Source organism: Somniosus microcephalus, chromosome 24 (assembly GCF_052327205.1).
Source record: "Somniosus microcephalus isolate GS21.2 chromosome 24, FLI_Smic_1.0, whole genome shotgun sequence".
Taxonomy (NCBI): Eukaryota; Metazoa; Chordata; class Chondrichthyes; order Squaliformes; family Somniosidae; genus Somniosus; species Somniosus microcephalus.
The window spans coordinates 50895137-50911614 of record NC_141010.1 but is presented as its reverse complement, the minus strand read 5'-3'; the positions used below and the strand labels follow the sequence as shown (position 1 = coordinate 50911614).

The 16478-nt window shown below is 51.1% G+C and overlaps 1 protein-coding gene across 1 annotated transcript in view; it reads left to right on the top strand.

Moving 5' to 3' along the window:
- The window catches only part of LOC147101480 (zinc-binding protein A33-like), a 150869-nt gene that overhangs the window by 34287 nt on the left and 100104 nt on the right, over window positions 1-16478 (top strand). Inside the window, exon 3 of the mRNA XM_085966625.1 lies at window positions 5523-6130. Coding sequence (XP_085822751.1) covers window positions 5621-6130 — 510 coding nt within the window. The 5' untranslated portion in view covers window positions 5523-5620. The remainder of the gene's footprint in view (window positions 1-5522; window positions 6131-16478) is intronic.

The following is a 16478-nucleotide window of genomic DNA, read 5'->3' as shown; positions in this document are numbered from 1 at the left end:
GCCGATCAGACTGGCGTGTGATGCGTTTCCCTACGGCATTGGGGCGGTACTGTCACATAAATTCCTTGATGGTTTAGAGAGGCCGATAGCTTTTGCGTCACGCCCGTTAACTTCTGCCGAGCGTAACTACGCCCAGATTGACAGAGAGGCCCTCAGCCTAGTGTGGGGGGTGAAGAAGTTCAATCACTACCTGCACGGTCAAAAATTTACTCTACTAACCGATCATCAACCTCTTGTCTCCATTTTCAACCCTCAGAAGGGCATACCGATAATGACAGCGCAACGGCTGCAGAGGTGGTCCCTTTTCCTAGGGGCACACCAATATGACATCGAGTACAAAGGAACTAAACAGCATGGGAATGCTGATGGATTGTCGCGCCTACCGTTGCCGACGGTGGAAGAAGAAGACCTTGCAGTGGATCCAATGGAGATATTCCACTCGACCATAGTCGAATGTCTCCCTGTGACGAATGCAAACATAGAAAAGGAAACACGAAATGACCCAACACTATCCCGGGTCTATGATTTAACGGTGAAGGGATGGCCAGCACATGGCGAACCACTGCTGCCAGCATTCTCGTCGAGAAGAGAACAGCTGTCAGTGTGCAGAGGAACCTTGATGTGTGGATCCAGAGTAGTAATTCCACCTAAGTTGACGGATAGAGTGCTCAATGAGCTTCATGAGGGTCATCTGGGTGGGGTAAAAATGAAGAACTTAGCCAGAGCGTTTGTGTGGTGGCCAGGAATCGATAGAGAAATCGAAGAGATGACCAAGAGCTGTGCAGGATGCCAGAAGGTCCAAAACGCCCCACCACAAGCTCCTCTACATCCATGGGAGTGGCCCTCATCTCCATGGCAAAGGGTGCACATTGATTTTGCTTGTCCCTTCGTGGACTCAATGTTTTTAATTGCGGTGGATGCACATTCAAAGTGGCCAGAGGTAATAAAAATGTCCTCAACCACCACAGAAAAAACTATCACAGTTTTACGAACCATATTCGCCAGGAATGGGCTGCCTGAACAGATTTGCTCTGACAATGGACCACAGTTTGTGTCTGAAGAGTTCCGGAGGTTCTTAAAGAACAATGGTGTTAAGCATTACACATCTGCCCCATATCATCCAGCCACTAATGGATTGGCCAAGAGGTTTGTTCAAACATTCAAGAAGGCTATCAAGGCAATGTGTAATGAAGATATACCCCTACAACACAAGGTGGACAACTTCTTGTTTGCCTACCGGAATGCGACACATGCGGTTACCAACCAAACTCCAGCCATGATGTTCCTCAATCGAAGACTATGATGCCGCTTGGATTTGGTTAAGCCAAACGTCCGAAGAGATGTGGAGAACAGGCCGTTTCAGAATATGAATGAAAGGCCGACCAGGAGTTTTAAGATAGGTCAACCAGTTTTGGCCCGGGACTACCGCACTGAGAAATGGCAGCCAGGAACGATTTGTACACGGCAAGGACCTCTCATGTGTACCGTGGATGTTGGAGAGAGCGTTGTAAGACGCCATGCTGACCAGATTCTAGAGTCACTGGAAAACGTCAACTCCACACCACGATCTGATACACCTGGCAATGAAATCGACGTACCAATTGCAGCAACTGCAGAATCGGTGATATTGGAAGCAGATGAACCAAACAACGACATTGATCCCGACTCAACCTTGCCAGAAGAACCTGATACCCCAAAGAGGCGTTATCCAGACAGAATCAGGAAGCCTCCTCAAAGACTGAACTTATAATTGCTTAAACTCAACCAATGTATCTAGCAACCGTAATTGTGATTGTAATTAGTTATCATTTAGTTGTTAAATGAATGTTATGTACTGTTTATCTAAAAGGGGAGAAATTGTTGTGTATGTACCTTTAAGAGAATAACTGGTCTCAGGCTGCAGTACCGGCAGTGACCATCCCTGTATAAAAGGCCCTAGCAGGCTTCTGTAGTTTCAGTTTCCCGATTGACTCCATTCAGTAATGACTTGTTTTGTTCAACTCCTGCTGTCCGTGTCTCAAGCATACATGGACATAATAGCCTCACTTCTGGAATTCAGCTCTTTTGTCCATGTTTTGACCAAGGCTGCAATGAGATCTGGAGCAGAGTGGTATTGGCGGAACCCAAACTGAGCAGTGGTGAGCAGGTTATTGGTGAGTAAGTGCTGCTTGATAGCACTGTCGACAACACCTTCCATCACTTTGCTGATGATTGAGAGTAGACTGCTGAGGTGGCAATTGGCTGGATTGGATTTGTCCTACTTTTTGTGGACAAGACACACCTGGGCAGTTTTCCACATTGTCAGCTAGTTGCCAGTACTGTAACTTTACTGGAATAGCTTGGCTAGAGGCGCGGCTAGTTCTGGAGCACAAGTCTTCAGCACGACAGCCGGAATATTGTCGGGGTCCACAGCCTTTGCTGTATCCAGTGCGCTCAGCCGTTTCTTAATATCACGTGGAGTGAATCGAATTGGCTGAAGACTGGCTTCTGTGATAGTGGGGACCTCAGGAGGAGGCCGATATGGACCATCCACTCTGCACTTCTGGCTGAAGATGGTTGCAAATGCTTCAGCCTTGTCCTTTGCACTCGCGTGCTGGGCTCCGCCATCATTGAGGATGGGAATATTCATGGAGCCTCCTCCTCCCGTTAGTTGTTTAATTGTCGACCACCATTCACGACTGGATGTGGCAGGACTGCAGAGCTTTGATCTGATCCGTTGGTTGTGGGATCGCTTAGCCCTGTCTATAGCATGCTGCTGCCGCTGTTTAGCATTCATGTCGTCCTGTGTTGCAGCTTCCCCAGGTTAGCACCTCATTTTTTGGTACGCCTGGTGCTGCTCCTGACGTACCAAATGTAGAGTTTTATTGATCCTTTAGAAAGTAATTAATCAGAGAACGCAAATAACTCTGTATATTTAAATAATTTAATGATTGTAACTATGGGTATTTATCATTTTAATTTCTTCTCTTCATTGGGGGAGAGAAAGAGAGGCGCCTGTTTAGTGGGGGTTCGGGGATGGGAACCGACAGAAAGGGGACAAGGTCACAATGGTAGTTAGGTACAGAATCAGCCTCTGCTGTGCAAAAAGCTTCTGCCCCCATGTAAAATTGGGTCGAGATGCCAGAACTCAGGGCTGGGCAGTGTGGGGTGTGAGCTGCGTGAAGGGTAGGGGGGCGGTCCATGAAATCAGCACGGGTGGAGGTGCTTCGCCCTGAACTATCCATAAGCAGCAAGATCAGCACTCAGGATATCAGCTCATCTGCTGGTCCTAACGGTGAATGAGCTGCTGAAAACCATAGCTCCCAGACTGCAATGGCACCCTGTTATCCCCACCAACCCCCTGACCCAGAAAGAGGCCTATCATCAGGCCTCAGGCCTTACAGCACTTTGCTGCCCACTCCAGGTTCAGTCCTTGGGCCCTGCGGCCTGTTCCTCCCAACCCCAGCTTTCAGCTCCTGGCTTCTGATTTACACCTTGCTCCCTCTAATACTGTGGAGTCTTCTTGTTCCCGGCCCATCCTGTCTGTCTTTGGCTTAAATATCCAGCTTCTCCCGTCCAGCACTGGTCGATGCTGCAGCTCCAGATCCACCAAGGCAGCAACCGGAAGACTGGGTACAGACTGCACCCCAAACGTGAGAGCTCCTATGCCCACTCAGCCCAGCCCCCAACCCTTGGTTGACCTCTCACCCATGTAATGTTATAGCAGCTCCAGATGGCCATACCCCACTCAGCGATGGCGCCAACCTCCAATCTAGTGCAATCTGGTCCACTCCTCAATCACCCCTAACAGCCCTTCCCCTTCGCCTGGCACCTTCCCATGTAAGTGCAGAAGATGCAACGCACGCCCTTTTACCTCCTCCCTTCCCACTGTCCAGGGCCCCAAACACCCCTTCCAGGTGAAACAGCGATTTACTTGTACTTCTTGCAATCTAGTATACTGTATTCGCTGCTCACGATGTGGTCTCCTCTACATTGGGGAGACCAAATGCAGATTGGGCGACCGCTTTGCGGAACACCTCCGTTCAGTCCGTAAGGGTGACCCTGAGCTTCCGGTCGCCAGTCACTTTAATTCTCCGCTTCACTCCCACTCTGATCTCTCTGTCCTCGGCCTCTTACACTGTTCCAATGAAGCTCAACGTAAGCTCGAGGAACAGCACCTCATCTTTCGATTAGGCACTTTACAACATTCTGGACTCAATATTGAGTTCAACAATTTCAGGCTATAACCCCTGCCCCCATTTTTCATGCTGTATGATTTTGCCATTCACATTTGCAACATCTTTCCTGCCTCTTACATAAGCACAGTATATTCCTTCAATTCCTTCCTCCCCTCCTGTCTCTGCACCTGCTTAATATCTGTTACATCTCCAGCTTTTTCCAGTTCTGATGAAGGGTCCCAGACCTGAAACGTTAACACTGTTTCTCTCTCCATGGATGTTGCCTGGCCTGCTGAGTATTTCCAGCATTTTCTGTTGTTATTCCAATCTAGTGCACGCTGACTGTCATCTGGCTGTGCGCCCTTAAAAACAGGCACAAGATATAAATTGAGTATACCAAAGGTGCGAGTGGCAGCCAGAGAATGCGGAAGATATGCAGAAGAGCGAATGGAACAGACAGGAAGACAGTTACAGGAAGAGGGAGAGAGAAAAAATAACCAAGAGTCAAAATATAGAAATAGAGACATGGTTAAGAGAAAGTGTGAGAGAGCCAGAGAGGGAGTGAGGGAGGGAAAGAGAGATAAGTAGAGGCACAACCTTATCATTCTTTTGACAACACCCGGAATGAAAAGTTTATAATTCAATCCTTCTGATTGTCATTTCTCTGCAGTCTGATTGGTCGTTCGGACGAAGCCACAATGAAGCCTCGCTTGTTCAAACCAACAACTAGGTGCTCACCCACTGAAAACAAAAATTTAAAATTGAGAAATGGGACTCACAAGTGCTTCAAAAAATAAACAGAATCAGGGGATCAGCTGGAGCCTCAACGTACTGAGAGAAATCAATAAATAACATCGGGCAGAACTTAATCCCCAACTTTATGCAGCGTTTTTTGAAGCCTGGAATTCCATTTTTATATTTATTTCATTTTCAGGAGGAGGACCTGGGCTTTCCTTCTTCAGGTTCCCACCATCTTAAAGGATCCCAATCCACACAAGGGAAAGAAACCATTTTAAAGGGGTTTGAGTGCACTGTCCTCATAAGGAAACAGAAAATAGAGCAAAGGTCAGGATGGAGAGACTCTCCTGCCAGGGAGGGGAAATTTCTTTTTTATTTCAAAGGTTTTTTTTTTAAGCCAACAGTTATGCCAGTCATCATGAGGAGGGTTAGGCACAGGCCTAGGTTTGTGAGTGCAGGCCGAAGCCTGGCTGTGGATTCCTGGGTCTGGGCAAACAGGAGGGAGTGTCCCTGGAGGTTAGAGTTAGTCGCTGTGGTTGTGACCCAGCAAGCGGCAGATACTGGAGCCAATATAACCTTGTACGTGTAATGAGACTGTCTCGTGTTTTTTTTTTCTTGTGAACACAGGGATAGCAGGTTTCTCCGTATGTTGGAATTAGAAGACTGGAAGCAGGAAGAGTGAGACAGCACGAAGCTGCTAAACTTACCACAGCTTCGCTCCCATCATGTCTGTCGAAGACAACATCAGAAACCAATTCACATGCTCGATATGTTTAGATACATTTAAAGATCCAGTCACCACGGAGTGTGAGCATGACTTCTGCAGACCCTGTATAACAGAGTATTGGGACAGGGAGGAGACAGCCATCTGCCCATTGTGTCGACAGTACTCCTCAGGCATACTCAGAACTAATCGCACGCTGGCCTGTGTGGTCGAGATACTTCAGTCAAAGAAAGAGAACAGCTCAGAAGAAACCAAGTGTAGCGGAGACAATCATTTTGGACTCCTTCTAGTCATCCTCATTTTTGTAATCGTGCTTCTTTGGTTGTTGAGCCCGGATGCCTCTTCACTTGGGTTTTACCCCAAGGATTACGACATGTGTCCTCAGCACAAGGAGACGCTGAAGCTGTTTTGTGAAGATGACCAAGAGTTAATTTGCCTAATCTGCAGGGATTCAAACAAGCACAAGAACCATCGAGTTTATCCCATCAATGAAGCTGCTCGATACTATAAGGTAACTTGGAAGGGTAGAATGGAGGAGCCAACAGGAAAGAAAGAATTGCATTTATATAGCACCTTTCATGACCTCAGGACGTCCAAAGCGCTTTACAGTGCGGCGCTCCCTTAGTGCTGCACTTGGGTGTCAGCCTGGATTATGTGCTCAAGTCTCTGGAGTGGGGCTTGAACCCACAACCTTTTGACTCAGAGGCGAGAGGGCTACCAACTAAGCCACAACTGACACTATAATAAGGAGCTATAATAGGGGAATCTGGGATAATAAAAGCATGGGCCCAATATTTCAGTGCAGAACCTATTAGAATAGTTATTACAGCCATTCACAAATATAGTAGCCTAGTGGTTACGGTACTGTACTAATAACCCAGATGTCATGAATTCAAATCCCACCATGACAAATTAATGAATTGGCAAATTCAACAAAAATGGTCCTTTGTGGCTGGCACCAGAAAATGACCATAATATTTGCCGGATTGTTGTAAATACCCAACTGGTTTACTAATGTCCTTTGGGGAGGGAAATCTGCTACGTTTACCCGGTCTGGCCTACATGTGACTCCAGTCCCACCATAAGTGGTTAACTCTAATTGCCCTCAGGCAGACGGGCAGTAAGTACACCCTCTCCCGTGTCGCCCATATCCCAAGAGAAATGGAATCTTTAATAATGCTAAACGTGATGGGGTCACAGCGCAAATGCCCATCTAACGCATAGAGAACTTTGGACCCCACTCTATGCCATCACGGTATCCAAATGTTTTTTCAAAGATTCCAGAGATTTTGCCTTCACCAACCCTGTCCTGTTCCAATAATTGCTGCATTTATTCTGAAAGGCTGGAGCCACTTTGTGAATGACTGTTCACTCCAGCTCAGGGAATGGCACGGATGCACTGGGCAACGCTGGTCACTGGGGAGCCTGTGGACTGACCATCTTAGCTCAGGTTGTCAGCTTTAAGTCAACAGTTACAAAGCGAAAGATTTTAAACAGTTCCTGGGCAAATAATGAGTTGATATTTTGAGGATGGGAGCGTGTGACAAGAACTCTGTCTCGGAGAGGCTTCAAAGATGTGGCATCTCTGGAGAAAGGGAAAACTCTCAAAATCCAGTGAGTGCTGAAGGGCCATTTTCCCTCATAATCAACCCTGATCATTCCTGCACGTATCACTGCTGCCTTGTTTGAAAAAATTCCCAATTGAAAGGATAGAGCAAATGGAGAAGGCACAGAGCTTTTACCAGCTGACAGGCTTCCCAAGAGTCCAGGGCGCTATAGATGGAACCCATGTGGCCATCAGCTCTCCTCGCATCAACCCTAATGCAGACAGGAACAGGGCGAGATACTCCGCCATTAAGCTGCTTTCGATTATCCAAGAAGTGCCCATCATGCTTTTCTCTGCAGCAGCGTACAATGCCTGCGTTGTTTGAATGAGCCACGAGCGCAGATTGTTCCTGGGACACCAGGACCATCCTTGGCATCAGCGGCTCCTGACTCTGATTAGAAACTTCCACCCGCGTTACAGTGGAGCCCACCATTGGGATACCGACACAGCTAGTCCGTTACCTGGACTGCTCACCGGGCACTGCTCTCTCGTCTATCAGAGCTTTGCAAAATCAATACTGCCTGCTCCACAGTTTTGCCATTCAAAAAGGGATCAGCTCAGAGCTGGATGGTGAATACAATAGAGAGAGAGGGAAGGAGAGCGAGAGGGAGAGAGAGAGAGGGAGAGAGAGAGAGAGTGGGAGACACAGAGAGAGAGAGAGAGAGAGGGAGGGAGAGAGAGTGAGAGGGAGGGAGGGGGAAAGAGAGAGAGGGAGAGAAAGAGAGGGAGAGAGTGGCAGAGGGAGAGAGAGAGAGGGAGAGAGAGAGAGTGTGGCAGAGGGAGAGAGAGTGGCAGAGGAAGGGAGAGAGAGGGAGGGAGAGGGAGAGAGAGAGGGAGAGGAAGAAGGAGGGAGAGAGAGAGCAGGAGGAAGAGAGGGGGAGAGAGAGAGAGAGGGAAAGGGAGAGAGAGAGGGAGAGAGGGGGAGAGAGAGGGAGAGAGAGAGGGGGGGAGAGAGAGAGGGAGAGTGGCAGAGGGAGAGAGGGGGAGAGAGAGACAGTGTGGCAGAGAGGGAGAGTGGCAGAGGGAGAGAGAGAGGGAGAGGGAGGGAGAGAGGGAGAGAGAGCGGGAGGGAGGGGGAGAGAGAGGGAGAGAGGGAAAGGGAGAGAGAGAGAGGGAGAGAGAGAGGGAGAGAGAGGCAGAGTGGGAGAGTGTCAGAGGGAGAGAGGGAGCGTGAGAGGGAGTGAGAGAGGGAGAGAGGGAGGGAGAGAGAGAGAGAGGGAGGGAGAGAGGGAGGGAGGGAGAGAGGGAGAGAGAGAGGGAGAGAGAGAGGGAGAGAGAGAGGGAGGGAGAGAGAGAGAAAGGGAAAGGGAGAGAGAGGGAGAGAGGGAGCAAGAGAGGGAAAGGGAGAGAGAGAGCGCGAGAGGGAGAGAGAGGGAGAGAGAGGGAGAGAGAGGGAGGGGAGAGAGAGGGAAAGAGAGAGAGAGCGTGAGAGGGAGAGGGAGAGAGAGCGAGAGGGAAAGAGAGAGAGCAGGAGGGAGAGAGAGGGAGAGAGAGAGAGGCAGAGTGGGAGAGTGGCAGAGGGAGAGTGGCAGAGGGAGAGTGGCAGAGGCAGAGAGGGAGAGAGGGAGAGGGGGAGAGAGGGGGAGAGAGAGAGAGAGAGAGGGAGAGAGGGATGAGGGGAGAGAGAGAGAGAGGGAGAGAGGGATGAGGGGAGAGAGAGAGAGAGAGGGAGAGAGGGGCAGAGGGAGAGTGGCAGAGAGGGAGGGTGAGAGGGGGAAGGGGAAGATGGCGAGGGAGAGGGGAGAAAGCAAGGGGGGAGTGTGAGAGCGTATAGGGAGAGAGAGGGGGCCAGGGTGTTCAGGCAGCGGGGCTGGCTGCTTTTAATTAGTGCCACCTGTATTGATTTCTATGTGGGTTCAATGACGACACATTCATTGAAAGAGAATGGGCTAGATTTTCAGTTTAGGCAGTTTTGGGGCGCTAGCTTTAGCGCCCGCCCGAAGTTAGCGCCCGCCCCAAAGTAGCGCCCCGTTGCCGGGAATTCAGTGGCTTCGCCCTAAGAGGTTGGTGGAGCGCTAAAAGAGGCGTTCCACTACTCTCTTTAGGCGCTAAGCCGGCGGTCCAGAGGGATAGCGCCCAGGCGGGGCGCAGCACGGGTGCGGTCATTTTTGCACTGACAGCAGACCCCGTGGTGCCGACCAGCTCTTAAAGGGGGAAGGGACGAATTGGTCTGCTGCCACGCCCTGCACACTGCAGCCTTGCAAAGAGGCCTCAACACTACTGCTCAGCCCCAGGGAGTCATGGCAACGCCAGAGAAGGCCCGTCAGCGTGCCCTGCGCTTCTCAGAGGGTGATCTGGACATCATGCTCACAGCTCTGGAGGTGAGGCGCAAGATCTTGTTTCCAGACAGTGGGAGGAATCCAACCCACCACGACTACACCAAAGCCTGGAAGCAGATCGCCCAGAGGGTGACGTTCACCGGCGAGGCCCCCAGGACCCACACACAATGCCGTAAGAAGTACAACGATCTGACCAGGATTGTGAGGGTGAGTAGCCTTTCCAGTCTCCTCCTCATTCTTGCATGTACACCTGACATGATGGGCAAAGGGACCTGAAAGTCCTTTTGGCCAGCCCTCAGCCAGCAGCATTGGGACAGTCATGAGCATCAAATGGCCATTCGGCACTCTACACTTTGGCCAAGCTATTCCACCATGGGAGGCAGTGCACACTACATCAGGGCTTCACTCTGTCCAAGCTATTCCACCATGGGAGGCAGTGCTCACTACATCAGGGCTTCACTCTGTCCAAGCTATTCCACCATGGGAGGCAGTGCACACTACATCAGGGCTTCACTGCGCACTTACAGCCCGTCCTTTCTCTTGCAGGCTAAAGTAGCGTTTAATCACCAGGCCCGTGCCAGGGGTGGCCGCGCCAAGCTGCAGAAGCTCACTCGGCTGGAGGAGCGCGTGTGTGTGCTCATGGGAGCACGTGTGATTGTCCCCACAGCGTGCGGTGTATCCGACCCTCCACTGCCCGGCAATGGTAAGGACCTCGCCTTTTGGCCCTCTCGCGTCGCACTGGCCCATCCGAGCTACCTCCTTTGCCACTGTCCCACCAATGCGCTGAATCCCACCAGTCCTAACTCCCTCGCTGACGCCGTCTCCTCACTCTGAAGCTACTCTTGTGCATTCCTGCTTTCAGCTGGTGACGACCAGGACCCTGAGGCTGCCAGTGACAGCACCTCCAACCAGGAGGAGGAGGAGGAGCAAGCCGGACCTTCGGGGGAACAGTCACGTCCCGCAGGAGAGGAGGAAATGCTCGACACCTCCTCACTGGACGAGTGCCTGGAGGAACTGTCGCAGGGCAATGCAGCTTCTGGGACCAGTGGCGTCCAGCCACCCAGCAGCCGTGCGCGTGGCCCGCGGCCTTCCCCCCAAAGGGGGGAAGGATCAGAGGGGAGTGCTGCTGCTCGGCACACTCGCCGTCACCAACGCGGCAAGGGTCCCCTAGTTCGGCCCCCTCCTCCCCAGCGGGAGAGTCGCGACTCCAGTCCGGACACCTCTTCGGAGGAGGTGCGGAAGCTCGATCAGATGGCCGACGACTCGGACCGGCGCCACACGGAGCTCATGAGCGTGGTGGGGCGCATGCCTGAGGCCATCGAGTCGCTGGCGACCAGTGTGCGCGAGTTCGGGGCAGCAACTGCCGCGACTGGCCGCATGCTAACTGATGCCGTCAAGACCCTGGCGGATGTGATGCACGCGCACACCAGGACCACAGGGCCACTCACTGCTGCCACACGCGCTGTCTCAGGCAGGCATCGCCAGGGCAGGCGCCGCGCTGGACCATCCCAGCAAGCCGGCCGTCGGCTGATTGCTGCGGATCCTGCAGTGCGGGCCCGGCCGAGTGCCACCGCGCCACAGCACCAGCCAGCGCATCCCAGACGCCAGCTGGCCCACATTGCACCATCCGTCGCCGCCATTCCCCCTCTGGGGCGTCAAGGGCAAGCGGCTGCAGCTGATGGTGGCCAGGCTCAGGCGCGCCACTCAGGAGACGGCCCCTCGAGGCCCAAACGCCGTGTAGGCCGCCCCCCAGCGGCATCTGGCGGAAGGGCATCTGAGCCTCAGGCGCCTTCCCCCAGCCTCGCAGCAGCCACTGGGCAGAGCTTGCGAAGGAGCAGCAGGCAGGGCAGGGGAGGCAAAATGCTGGCCAAGGTCTCGCCCTCGCGGGCCACTCAGTAGAGGGTGTGGCCAGCTTTCCTTTAATATGGCGGTGGCCATCTTTATTTTGCCCATGGTTGTGCTTTTGGAGGGCTTTTTTTTTGCGTTAGGCCGACGTTGAGGCCCGGTTTCAATAAAGGTGGAGTGGCTCCTCCCCAGTTTGTGGGAGTGAGTCGTTTGTTGGGCTTTTTGTGGGGCCCGTTTATTGTTTTTGGGGATTCATGTGGGAAGGGCTTTTCATTTTTGTGTAATAAATAATTATCTTTATTCATGCAGTCTCCATGGTTGTTCTTCTTAGTGTTTGTTGGCTTCGCCGGCTGAGGGCTTGCGGAGCGGCTGCATTCATCTTCCCTCATGGCCCCTGGCCATTCCCTGACAGGGGGCTTAGAAGTACCGTGTAATAAGGTGGCGTCGTGCGGCCCTTGGCCCTGGTCGCTCCCTCCTGGGAACGTACTCCTGCTCCTCCTCCTCCTCCTCCTCCTCATGCTCCTCCTGCTCCTCCTCCTGAGGTGCTGGTCCAACGTCAGGTGGCAGTGCCTGAGTCCTGCGGATAGCCAGGTTGTGTAGCATGCAGCAAACCACCACAAATTGGGAGACCCGGTCCGGCGAATACTGGAGAGCTCCTCCGGAGCGATCAAGGCAGCGGAACCGCTGCTTGAGGACCCCAATAGTTAGCTCGATGATGTTGCGGGTGGTTTGATGGCTCTCGTTGTAGGCCTCTTCAGCAGCGGTCCTGGGCGCGCGGAGCGGGGTCATGAGCCAGGTGCACAAAGGATAGCCTTTGTCCCCGAGTAGCCATCCTCTTGGGGGAGGCTGTGCCTGGAACATGTCATGCACAGTACTCTGCCGCAGGATAAAGGCATCGTGGCTGCTGCCTGGGAAGCTGGCATTGACTGCCATGATGCGCTGCTTGTGGTCACAGACCAGCTGCACATTCAGAGAATGGTAGCCCTTCCTGTTGCGATACTGCTCGCCATGCTCCAGAGGGGCCCGCAAAGCCACATGCGTACAGTCAATGGCGCCCTGCACCAAGGGGAATTCCCCGAGTCTGGAAAATCCCAATGCGCGCTGATGCTGGCTCTCCAGGGCCATGGGGAAGGAGATGAATTGGCTTCTCCTTCTGAACAGTGCTTCGGTCACCTGGCGGATGCAGCGATGCGCGCCGTACTGGGAGATGTTTGCTATGTCCCCAGCAGCGTATTGGAAGGAGCCGGTGGCATAGAAGTTCAATGCCACTGTCACCTTCACTTCCACCGACAGAGACGTCCTGCACCTGAGCTTTGGCCGTAGATCTCGGCGAAGCAGGTGGCAGATCTCTGCAATCACCCCCTTCCGGAATCGGAGCCTTTTAACACATCGCGCGGCACTCATGTTTAGGTAGGAGCGCTGCTGGCGGTATAGCCTGACTGGGTAAGGCCTACGTGGCCGACGCCTGTAGCCCCCTCTGCCTCTAGCCAGGGCTGCCCCTCTCACAATACGTCTGCGAGCCCTACGGACATGGAGCTGCAGCTCCGCGTTGGCACCCCATGCAACCCCCATCAAATCCTGGCAAACACTCTAATTTCCAAATGGCCACTTGCAGCGCTGTTGCCTGAGTCCAAAAATACCTGGCTCTTGCTGCTTGAAACCAGTTAGCTATCCTCCTTGTTGTGTCTCCAGAAATGCGTTGCACAAGACTGTTTTCTGAAATAATGGATGGCCTTTATACTGGAGAGGACGTTCCCTTTAATTAGCGCCCCCCGGGGCCCGCGCTGGTTGTGTTGCGTTCCTTTTTCCAAACGCTCCGGCCGCCCGCCGCACAATGGGGCGGTCCGACTGAAGTTTGCAATCGGGGCGGCCAAAGGGCGTTGCACGAGGATGTGACGTCATTTTCTGCGCGCGCATCCGGGCGGGCGCTAAACTTTGCGCCGGCGCTAACGGGCAACTTAATTTGGGGCGGGGCGCAAACTGCGCTGCGCCCGGGCGCTACACGCATAGCGCCCGGAAATCACTTCTCTTAAGGCGCTAACTGCTGGCGCAAGCAACTGAAAATCTAGCCCAATGTCTTTAATCTAAAGTTTGTTCACCTAAGTTAACAGCATTACAGGAGACACCATCTTAGAGATACATCTAAAATGAAACCAAAACTAAACTAAACTGCTTGTCTCTCACATGCCCTCTGCTGGTCAGGCATAAGTAATCAAACAGGCAAATATGCTGGTAAGGCATAAATAATCAAACCGGCAAATACCATCACTATTTGCTGATATCATTACATCTCCCTTTCTTAAAACAAAAGTATTTTACTTTTATCTAACAACATGTTTTCTTTGTATTACTCTGCATTTTAACTGTAACACTTAATGAACTTACATTATCATTATCATGATCAAGGTTTTTTAACCTTGTTTTGTGTGTTCACATGAAATATGTAAATACCTGGAACTTGAAGAAAGAATAAGAACATTACTTCCTTCTATAACAAGAGTCCTTAAATTTGCTCAATGAGTCTCTCAGGAGGCTTCACGTGTCTTGAGGATTTTCTGATTGATTGTCCTTGAATCTGAGTTGTTGCCTCCGATGATGGTTTCTCAGCTGTGTGATCAGGTTGTTCAACAGTATCAGTCTTTTGACCTGCTGTGTGATCAGGTTGTTCAACAGTATCAGTCTTTTGACCTGCTGTGGCTGGTCCCATGAGAAGATCCCAACGATTTCTTCTCAGAACAGCACCCTCATCTGTCTGAATGGTGTATGATCGTGGTTGAACTTCACTCAGGACAGTTCCCTTCTGAGTCCATGTGTTTGTTTTGTCTTTGAACATTACTTGGTCACCAGTGTGGAGTTCAGGTAGGTTTTGTGTTCCTCTGTCATAGTAGTACTTTTGCTTTTCTTTCTGTTGTTCTTTGAACTTCCTCACTTTCTCCCCCTCTTTTGTTTTCAGGAGGTTCTCCGGGATGGGTAGGTTTGACCTTAGCCGACGTCCCATAAGGAGTTGGGCTGGTGACTTACCACACTCGAGCGGCGTTGTGCGGTATACAAGCATGCTCTGGTAGAAGTCAGTTCCACTGTCTTTTGCCTTGTACATCAGTCTTTTCACTGTCTGGACCGATTTTTCCACTAGTCCATTGGACTGTGGAAAGTGAGGACTTGACGTTGTGTGGACAAAGTTCCACTCTTTGGCAAAGTGTCAGAAATTTGCATTGTAAAACTGGGGTCCGTTGTCTGTGAAGACCTCGCTTGCCACGCCATGTCTGGAGAATATGGCTTTCATACATGTTATCACAGCATTTGCAGTGGTGGCATACAGTCTACAAACCTCTGGATACAGGGAGTAATAGTCTGTGACTACAAGATAGTCCTTCCCTTGAGATAAGAATAGGTCAGCGCCTACCTTCTGGTAAGGTCTGTCTGGCGCTGGGTGTGGCTTTAGTGGTTCTACCGGATTGCTTGCTCGATAATTCAGGCATATTGTGCAGTTTGACACCTCATTTGTCACATCTTGGTTGATTTGTGGCCAGTACATCACCTCTCGTGCTCTTTTCTTACACTTTTCGATTCCCAGATGTCCTCCATGGATCCTTTTTAGCATCTCTTTTCTCAGACTCTTTGGGATAACTATTTTACTTCCTTTGTAGATGATGTCTTCGACCAGTGATAGTTCCGCCCTGCAGTTCCAGTACTCTGCCATGTCAGGTGAGCAGTCTTGCTTCATGTTGGGCCATCCATCCAAGATGCTTTTCCCCAGTCGTCTCATTGTTTCATCTTTATTTGTCTTAGTCTTTATGAGCTCCATTTTTGCATCTGCTATGGGCAGTGCACTTGTGATCATGTCCACGTAGGCGTTCACTTTTTCATCCATTTTGGTGTTTGCGGGCTCACTTGGGTCAACAGCTCTGGACAACGTGTCTGCTGTATACATCAGCTTACCCGGTGTGTACGCAACATTCAGTGTATAGCGTTGCAGCCTGATCACCATTCTTTGTATTCTAAGCGGACAGCTATTTAGTGGCTTTTGGAACAATGCAATCAAGGGCTTATGGTCAGTCTCTACACTGATTGCTTGTCCTGACACAAACTGGTGAAATCTTTCACAGGTGTATGTGATGCTGAGCAGCTCCTTTTCTGTTAGAGCATATCGCGTCTCCGTGTCTGTCATTGAGCACGATGCATATGCAATAGGTTGCCAGTAGTCATATTTTTGCAGAAGAACGGCACCGAGCCCACTCTGTGATGCATCTGATGATACCTTGATGGGTCTCGCTGGGTCATAAAACCTCAGAACTGGTTCCTCTGTGAGCAGTTTCTTTAGATCGCTCCATGACTTCTCATGCTCATGATTCCATTCCCATTCTATGTTCTTTTCAGTTAGTCTTCTCAGTGGCGCCATCTTTTCTGAGAGGTTGGATATGAATTTACCTATGTAGTTGATTATTCCATTAAACCTCTGCACGTCCTTTTTGCATTGTGGCTTTGGCATATTCTCAATGGCGGACACATTTCTGGGATCTGGTCTGATGCCCTCACTGCTAAGGATATCTCCCACGAATGTCAGTTCTGTCACCCCGAGCTGGCATTTCTCTCTATTCAGCTTCAGGTTTGTTTTCCTTGTTGCTTCCAGCACTTTTTTCAGTCTCTCGTCATGCTTAGTTCTTGTGGTTCCCCATACTATGATGTCAATTGTAAGGGGGATAGATAGGAGTTTCTGTGGCCGAGACCGAGACTCCAAGATGGTATGTTGCCTCCCTGGTGCAAGGGTCAAGGATGTCTCGGAGCGGGTGCAGAGCATTCTGAAGGGGGAGGGGGATCAGCCAGTTGTCGTGGTACATGTAGGTACCAACGATGTAGGTAAAAAGAGGGAGGAGGTCCTACAAGCTGAATTTAGGGAGTTAGGAGCTAAATTGAAAAGTAGGACCTCAAAGGTAGTAATCTCTGGATTGCTACCAGTGCCACGAGCTAATAAGTTTAGAGAGAGTAAGATAGATAAGCTAAATACGTGGCTTGAGCAGTGGTGCAAGGGAGAGGGATTTAAATTCTTGAGGCATTGGAACCAGTTCTTGGGGAGGAGTGACCTGTACCAAGGGGACGGTCTACACCTGAACTGTGAGGGAGCCGATGTC